We start from the raw sequence: 8,800 nt of genomic DNA, 5'->3' as shown, positions 1-8,800 counted from the left end.
TGAAAAAAGGCAATTTGATTTCTTTTAATCATACTCTTAACCTCATGCTAAAAGTTTTTATTAACTAACATATTATTGTTAATCATAAGAGGATGTTCAAGATCGTGATTAAAGGACCCAACAACAATGTTAGATAAGGTGCACACCACAAGAAAGTGACCAGAGACAACCATTGATACATCAACCACACATTTTTTTTAATAGGTAGCCAATCCTCCTGCAAGAAATAAATCCTGTCCAGCCTAGACCAAGAAGATTGATGAGAAAGGGAGTGGAAGGTAAAACTTGCCTACTGCTTATTATCTTCCCATGCATCAGACATCATCCAATTAGCATTGAGCTATTCCTAAGCAGTAACTTCCCTTGCCCCAATTATAGATGCTATTGATGTGGTATCCTCAATCTTGGTGACCATATTAAAGTCACCCCAGAAAACCCCTGAATTCAGTTGATGCTCCAAACACCACTGCAAACACTGAGCTCTTTCATGAGCAAAATTAGATGCATACACATTAACGAGATGAAGAGGTCCAAAGGCAGAATCAATCAAGAAGATAGAGCACCTCCTAGATGGATGGTCCAACACCCATTGAGGGTTAAGCTCTTGCTTAACACTAGGTTGGTAATGGGACACTTTTATGTCCTGTTAAGTGACCCTTTTCCTTGAATTATGTCAAGAGTTTCAAAATGGATTTTGAGGTGCTATCTATCTAGAAAGTTGTCTCATGAGCTAAAACAAACTTGACATTTTTTTGGAATATCAATTCCATCTTTAACCTTGTCCTTGCACAACATTTCACAACCTAAACTGTGTGAAAAAATGGGTCCTAATTTTTGCTTTTTTCAACTTTTTGCAACTATATCACTCTAGAATTCATGTTTTTGAGGTCTATAATACTAGAGAACTATCTTTAGTAGTCCTCAACATGTCCTAATGCTTCTAGGGAGAAATAAATGTTAAAGTTGTAAGTTATGACCAAATTACAAAAATTGTCAAATCCTGTTTTTTAGCCAATTTTAGCTCTTCTATGATTTTTTTGGTGGCTTTCATGATATCCAAATGTAGTTTTGATTTTCTATGTCCCATATTGTAACATAAAGCTAATATTCCTTGAGTTTTGCGGCACCTAATACCCTATTTTGCATAATACACAATGATGGCTGATTTTTTCTATTATAGAAGAAAACAAAACATTCTAGTATATCAAGTATAGCTTTTTCAATATTTCTAGTTTCTTGTGACAACTATATGCATTTTGTAGGTAGTAGCCATATCTAGTCATAAGGATCAAATTTGGCTAAATATTCAATAGTTTCTATGAGATTCTACAACTCATAATGTTGAACCCAATTTTTTCATGTTTGCTGTATTTAGCACTTCATCTTTGTCCCCAAGATTCCCCTTGGTAAGAGATGTATTATTCTTTTGACATGCTCCATGGCTCCTTATGAACCTAAAGGACAATAGGGAACTAAGAAAACATGCATATATTATTTGTATTCAGCGTGGCTATAGAAACTTTGATGATAGGTTTGCAGAATGGTAAAAATTCAACTTTTTTGTACCTATTTCTTTTGGCAAAACAAAAGAGTGAGTGAGAAGCTAGCAATCATATGTTCTGATCACCAACCCATTGAAGTTAACAAGGGAATTTATCTCAAGTCCTACAAAAATCCCTAATCTTATTTTTATACAAAAAAACGTAAGAAATGATTGTTGTGATGAAAATGTACTGGTCCATGAACTTTGGAGGCTTGGTGTGACCAAAAGATGAGAAATTTTACAAGTCTCTTATTTTTTCCATGTGTAGTAGACCTTGAACTATAACCTCATGAAAGGATTTTACAAAATGAGTGGATCTCCTATGGTTTTGGAGGTTTTTTTCAAAACCCTGAAAGGAAACTTTTATGTCCTGTTAGGTTACCAACCTAGTGTTAATGCCAAAAGAAATAGGTACAAAAAAGTTGAATTTTTACCATTCTGCAAACCTATCATCAAAGTTTCTATAGCCACGCTCAATACAAATAATATATGCATGTTTTCTTAGTTCCCTATTGTCCTTTAGGTTCATAAGGATCCATGGAGCATGTCAAAAGAATAATACATCTCTTACCAAGGGAATCCTGGGGACAAACATGAAGTGCTAAATACAGCAAACATGAAAAAACTGGGTTCAACATTATGAGTTATAGAGTCCCATAGAAACTATTCAATATCTAGCCAAATTTGATCCTTATGACTAGATATGGTTACTACCTACAAAATGCATGTAGTTGTCACAAGAAACTAACAATATTGAAAAAGCTATACTTGATATACTAGAAAGTTTTGTTTTCTTCTATAATTGAAAAAATCAACCATCGTTGTCTACTATGCAAAATAGGGTATTAGGTGCCCCAAAACTCAAGGAATATTAGCTTTATGTTACAATATGCGACATAGAAAATCAAAACTGTATTTGGATATCATGAAAGCCACCAAAAAAATCATAGAAGAGCTAAAATTGGCTAAAAAACAGGATTTGACAATTTCTGTAATTTGGTCATAACTTACAACTTTAACATTTATTTCTCCCTAGAAGCACCAAGACATGTTGAGGACTACTAAAGATAGTTCTCTAGAATTATAGACCTCACAAACATGAATTCTAGAGTGGTGTAGTTGCAAAAAGTTGAAAAAAGCCAAAAACCGGACCCGTTTTTTCACACAGTTTAGGTTGTGAAATGTTGTGCAAGGACAAGGTTAAAGATGGAATTGATATTCGAAAAAGATGTCTAGTTTTTTTCAGCTCATGAGACAACTTTCTAGGCAGAGAGAACCTCAAAATCCATTTTGAAACTCTTGACATAATTCAAGGAAAATGGTCACTTAACAGGACATAAAAGTGTCCCAGGACAGAAAAGTGTCCCATTACCAACCTAGTGTTAATTCCCCTCACATTATAAGAATAGATGATTATTGGGTGTGTTAACAACTATCTGGGTATCACCATCCACATCATGCATGTTTATCTCCAAATTCACAGTAGGAGGGTCCTCTGTTGCTTCTATTGGTAGTCCTTGACCATTACTTCTACATCTTCTATTGTTTTAGGTGAGGGAATGTCCTTGAGGATGCCATAAATATTGGATGAGGTATACCCTAAGGCCAAATTTTTGGGTTTGAAGGTTTTCTTGGAGGGAGGGGCTTGGAACCCCTCTGTATCAATAGGTCTTTTCCCTTTCCCCCCCTCTTGGATTTCAGGAAGACGAAGGCTGAAGACAGAAGATCTGATATTAACTGAAGTGCCAGGGGGACAGTCATACATAGGATTCTTAGGAGTAGGAGGGGGAACATTTGGTTGGGAGGCACCCTTAGCAGCTGCATCAATTGGGGGGGTCACAAGGGGTTTTCCAAAGATTTGATTCCTGGCGACCAGATTCTTGCTACCAGGGTAAGAAGGGATGAGTACAATTGAGTCATCCTTCACTGTAGAACAATTCTTAGAGAAGTGACCTATCTTCCCATAGTGAAAACATGAGTTAGCCAAGTTTCCCCATTTCAGATACAAACCACTTTGCCTACATCCTCCATTTCAGTCTCCAATGTTGAGGGGAACAAGTTTGCGAAAGGACACAAGATTTGTTTCTATTGGGAAAATCAATGGTTGGGCTAAAGAGCACTTTCCCTAGGGAGGCCACTATTTCAGTAATCTAGGGCCAAAGATAAGAAGGAAGGTCCGCTAATTCTACCCAAATAGGACATTTGCTCATAAAATATTCTTTTAGTTTCCTTATTGGCTTCCATTGAAGGACATGAACTACTTGGCCCCACAAAATAATAGTAGATGATGTCAAAAAGGATTTTTGATCATCCTCGAAGAACAAGAACTCAAATAAGAGAGAACCATAATAAAAGATTTTGTCGACCACAATACGATGAAACCCATGGTCAATGAACCCAGCAACCTCTCTAATGCTGGACAGTTTCCCTATAAAGTACAGCACGAAAGCCCTCCTCTGAAACACATTAACATGGTTCCATACAGTAGCAGATTTCAACACAACCTTATGCTGCCCTTGGACACTAGGGTCCACTATCAAGGAATCTCTTAAAGCATCAAACATAGCCAAGGAGTCAAACAATACATCTTCACTCCCCAAAACAGACGATGTTGCTTCAACATTAGGGTTGAGTTTAAATGCCTCTAGTAGAGACATGCTCTATTGTTCAAGAACGGACCTGAGATGAAGACATCGTAAGCCCAGTCTTCACAGCAGGTTGCGTGTAGACGCAGGGCGTATCACGAGCATAAAAATCTTGGGTGCAGGATGAAGGGAAATCCATTTCTTAGTGAGCAAGCAAGGCACCTCCCGGGCAGGGCACGACATCTCTCCTCTCTCTATCTCTCTCTCCTATTGTTGACCATAATGATCAAATTGAGTAAACCAAGTGAATTCAAGAAATACATGAAGGATGAAATCAAGGTAAATGGGTAGTCTATCGAGGTAGCCATCATCCAAGAGTTGCAAACTCTAAAACCGGCTCTTCTCCTAGACGACCCCCCTTAGGTTTCTCTATCCCATTTCTTTTACCCCTAAAATGGGCCCTCAGTCACTAATTGATGTGTATTGATCACCCTCACATAGAAGGAACCATTTGTAATGTTTTTCTTTGGTCTCGTGGGTCATTCATGACCTCCATGGACAATAATTCCATCTATCCATCTTTCATCGTTTCTCCTAGTGTTGAGCATAGTAATAGAATTGATTGAAATTTTCGATTAGGGTTGTACAATCTTAACTCAAGAGAGTAGCATGAGTAGGATCTAGCATCAAAAGCATAATTAACATTCAATAGATGACAAAAAGTCAACTGATAGCTCAACGTGACTCTCTATTTTTGAAAGGGGTGCATGTGTGAATCATGCCTAAGAGGATGGACCCATGTTGGGGACTAGTTGCAATGCATCCCAAGAGCCGGGTTGCACCATGGGTTAGTGGGGGAAAGAGGGGTAAAGCATTGCACAGGGTCACACCCATAGTAGTAGATGAAAAGTGTTGGAGTTTCTATTTTCAAGAGATTATGAGAGACATTTGATTCAAGATGGAAAGCCTATCTTGAAGGAGGGATTTTTACTACCTAAACGATAGCTCATTCCCCTCCTTTCTCAAAATACCAGTAGGATTTGTGAACGTCTTCTACATTTGTGGAGTAAAACATAGATATGCATTTATTTAGTAAATACTAACTCACCTAACCCATGGTACATTGTCAAGAAGTGCACAATGAGACTAGGAAAGCGCCGGGCCTCTGACTGTGAGGATTGGTAGCAAAATCAAGAAAGGTGTAGAGGATTTGAAGCCAAAAAAACACTAAAAGAGAACAAAACTCCATCCATGAAAGCTCCACTTTGAAAAAGAACCAAGATTATCACAAAACTCTTGTGTGTGTGAAGATTAGGTGTAGCCTCACTACCAATTGCATAGATGCAGTGCTCATTTGACTTGTTGAAAACCCTAAATTGACGCTTTCATTCTTCGTCGTGACCATTTCGTAAAATCTTTAAAAATTCATTAGAGAAGCCCAAGTAGTTATTTGAGGAGGAAAACCCTAATTGGAGGCCTCACAGTCTCAACCATGAAGTGGAAGCATCACACGACTGCACTAGCACCTGCTAATGGAATGGTTGTATCTCCTTGATTATATGCCCAAATGAGCTTATTCTTGGCTCTAAAAATTACCTCTCTACTTAGGAAATGATGTAGCCGTTTGAGCTATTTAGCTATTTTGACCATTTTATGGCCATTTTTAGCCTTTTTAAGCCCAAAAATGCCCCTTTTTGTTCGGAAAATGCCCAAATCGAGTTGGGAAAAATCCCTAGATTGATGGAAAATACCCATTGGGCTCAAACTTAATGTTGCACATCATTTTTCCACTTGGTAATCACTTTGGACACGTCTTTTACGCCCGTGCATAAAACATGCTATTTTTTGCTAGCATCGGCCACATTGAACTTTCTAGACAAAACGAGCGTGCCACTTCAAAACACTTGACATTTGTAAATTACTAAAGCAAATTAGGCATTCTTAAATGTGGTAAAACATGAAATGATGCCACATCCCTGGCTTCGCCTGATGGGCAAGGTATGTACACGCCTGCAACCATGGCATCCGTTTTCGCATATATCACAATATTTACATTGAAGCTTTCATCAAATTATTTATTACATTCCCCCATAATTGTAGAAGTGTCTGACAACACACTCCTAACATTTCCCACTATTCTATGGATGCTTTGTCTAGCATGTTTTGCTTTCAACTTGCTAAAGAAGGACTTTGAAGAAAAATTTGCATCCTTAGGTTTTTGTTGCCTACATTGAAACCTAGCCATGATAGCCATTTGAATGTCATAAGTTTGCAAACCAACCTTATTGTAGTCAAATCACTTATGTCCCCCTCGTTTAGATATGATACATCTCTAGCCATTATTGTTTTAATAGAAGCATAGGCCTATCTCACTTCAAGTGTTTTCTATTTAGTCACAACATTGCGATACAGTTTTTATGTATACTTGTATTTCACAACAAAAGTAATGCCATGCTAACACATAAAAAATGGCTCACATGAGGATTCTAGTAAATGAAACATAACTTTTGTATATGACATCAAAATTTCATGAACTTCTTAATTATGGGTTCAAGATATGAAAAAGGTTTCTAAATACACAATTTATATGAAAAGGTAAAAAGTAAAAAAAATGATTTTCTAAAATTAATAAATTTTACGTAAAACAGTAGTTTAACACTTAACTTGGAGAAGTAAAAAATGTTGGCAGTCTTTGTACGTGGGTTAAAAAATCTTGGTACATCTATCACATACCTATTGAGGGAATTTTCAAAGAAGTTTGGGCCTGCTTAACAATGATTTGATTTACTCTCAAAAGAAAATTAAAAAAAATTGTCCATCCACACAAATTAGTTGTAGAAGATGGCAATGGAAAGACACCTTTAGACCTTCAATTAGCTCAGTACTAGTTTTTATCAACTCAGATCAAATGTTGGTCATAATTTCCTTATAAAAATTTCTATTTAAATAATTAACATAGTGTTGAGAATTGTTGTACACAAGTCTCAAAAAGCCACAAAAGTGACTGATGTTTTACACGACTAGTGTTAAAGAAGCGGGGTTGGATAACAGCTATCCACTCCCTAAGTCTTCAAGTGGTAAGAAGTATGTTGTCGTAGCCATTGACTACCTCACCAGGTGGGTTGATGCCAAAGCTTTGAAAGAGGTAAATGCACAAGTTGTAGCCCAATTTGTTTTTGATAACATCTACTACCATTATGGAGTGCTATGGGTGCTCATTTCTAATAGATATCAAGGGTTTTGAAGAAAGCTTATGTGGGCATTGGTGGAGGAGCTAAGCATTCAACATCAGTTTTCATCCCATTACCATCCCCAATGTAAATGGTTTTGTGGAGAGTGCCAATGGGAAAATCATGTTGAAAGTCACAAAATGGACTCTTCATAGTTGTACTTGCAAGGAAAAATCTACCAAGAGGTAGTGGATAACTCAACTTTACAAGTTGATCACAAACATTATTGGGCACAATAGACTATCTTGGTCACTCTTAATTTACAATTTAAGTAGTTTCGCTGTAGAATCTAACCAAGGGGTTTAGATTGCCAAATCTAACTAGGGAGTTTAGATTGCAAGGGCAACACCCATGGTTACCAATTCACTATTGCTTGATTTTCAATAATATCTAATATAGCATATAAAAGCTTAAGTTTGGATATTTCACTTGAGTTTGTGTATGTGGATGCTATTTTCCACCTCTAGGTAAGCTTAAGATTTTGTTTCATTTCACTTTTGCATATGTTTTGATTGAGTTTTGAACTAGCGAGCGACAAACACAAAGTTGAAATTGAGGAATTGTTTCCAACGTTTTTTATAATTGTTTGGGCTCATGATTGAGAGATACAAATTTTTTGGTGGACCCTAGTATGTCCACATAATGCACACAAGACTCTTCATAATTTTTGCTTAATCCTTTTCACAATCCCTCATTTACACACACACACATACCCTTCTCTCCATCCCTCCATCAAAATTGCAAATTTCCATTCCCACTCTCACCCTCTTCACCATTGCCTCGTCTTTCATACCTCCATATCATTAATGCTCCATTTCTACATCCCTATGCACTCCCTATATGTCAACATTACCATTTTTACTTAAATCTATTGGAAATCTAAAAAAATCAACAAGGAAACTGAAGGTTAACCTCTACACTTGGAGGTTTTTAACATCAATTGTTCAAGTTCTTCAAGATAACATATTGACAATGTTGCTTTCAACAAGGGTTCTCGATTGCAAGGCAACACCCAAGGTTACATGTGCAATACTACTTGCATTTCATTAATTTTCAATTAGTGTTCCTAGGCCTTTGTAGGCGGGAAATTTGGACAGATGACTTTCCCTACGAAGAAGTGAACACTCTGTTCACCCTCCAGGTACACATCTGATTTGGTTTTATGTTTTGTGTTTCCTCTTCCAAGTAGCATGCATAAACGTCTATGTTTTCATCCATTTTTTCTCTTAAGAGAAATGACCAGGTCATGTAAGCACCGGGAAATGTGGATTGTAGTGTCCAAAATAAGTATCTACTTGCACTTATTCACCCAATTGTAGAGTAGTTTTTGCACGCACGTATTCACCCACCTGTAGGGTTTTATTTGGCACATGTTGTCAGATGGGATGTAGCATGGTCTAGGAACTCAAGGAGTTTGGTTAAGCCAGTGTGGAGTAAGGCTT

The 8,800-nt window shown here is 37.2% G+C and overlaps 1 protein-coding gene across 1 annotated transcript; it reads right to left on the bottom strand.

The window, feature by feature from the left end:
- Nucleotides 1-3,693: 3,693 nt before the first annotated feature.
- LOC147461058 (uncharacterized) lies at nt 3,694-4,200 on the bottom strand. Its single transcript, XM_086504658.1, has one exon. It carries the CDS (start codon nt 4,198-4,200, stop codon nt 3,694-3,696), a length of 507 nt encoding a protein of 168 aa, XP_086360784.1.
- Between the last annotated feature and the right edge of the window lie 4,600 nt (nt 4,201-8,800).

Source organism: Adiantum capillus-veneris, chromosome 3 (assembly GCF_014529385.1).
Source record: "Adiantum capillus-veneris isolate H3 chromosome 3, ASM1452938v2, whole genome shotgun sequence".
In the NCBI taxonomy this organism is placed as follows: Eukaryota; Viridiplantae; Streptophyta; class Polypodiopsida; order Polypodiales; family Pteridaceae; genus Adiantum; species Adiantum capillus-veneris.
Note: the sequence above shows the minus strand (reverse complement) of the source record. Positions and strands in the feature narration are given on the sequence as shown.

Coding starts and splice junctions, on each gene's coding strand:
- LOC147461058 (XM_086504658.1), bottom strand. CDS start 4,200: ATGTCTCTACTAGAGGCATTTAAACTCAACCCTAATGTTGAAGCAACA.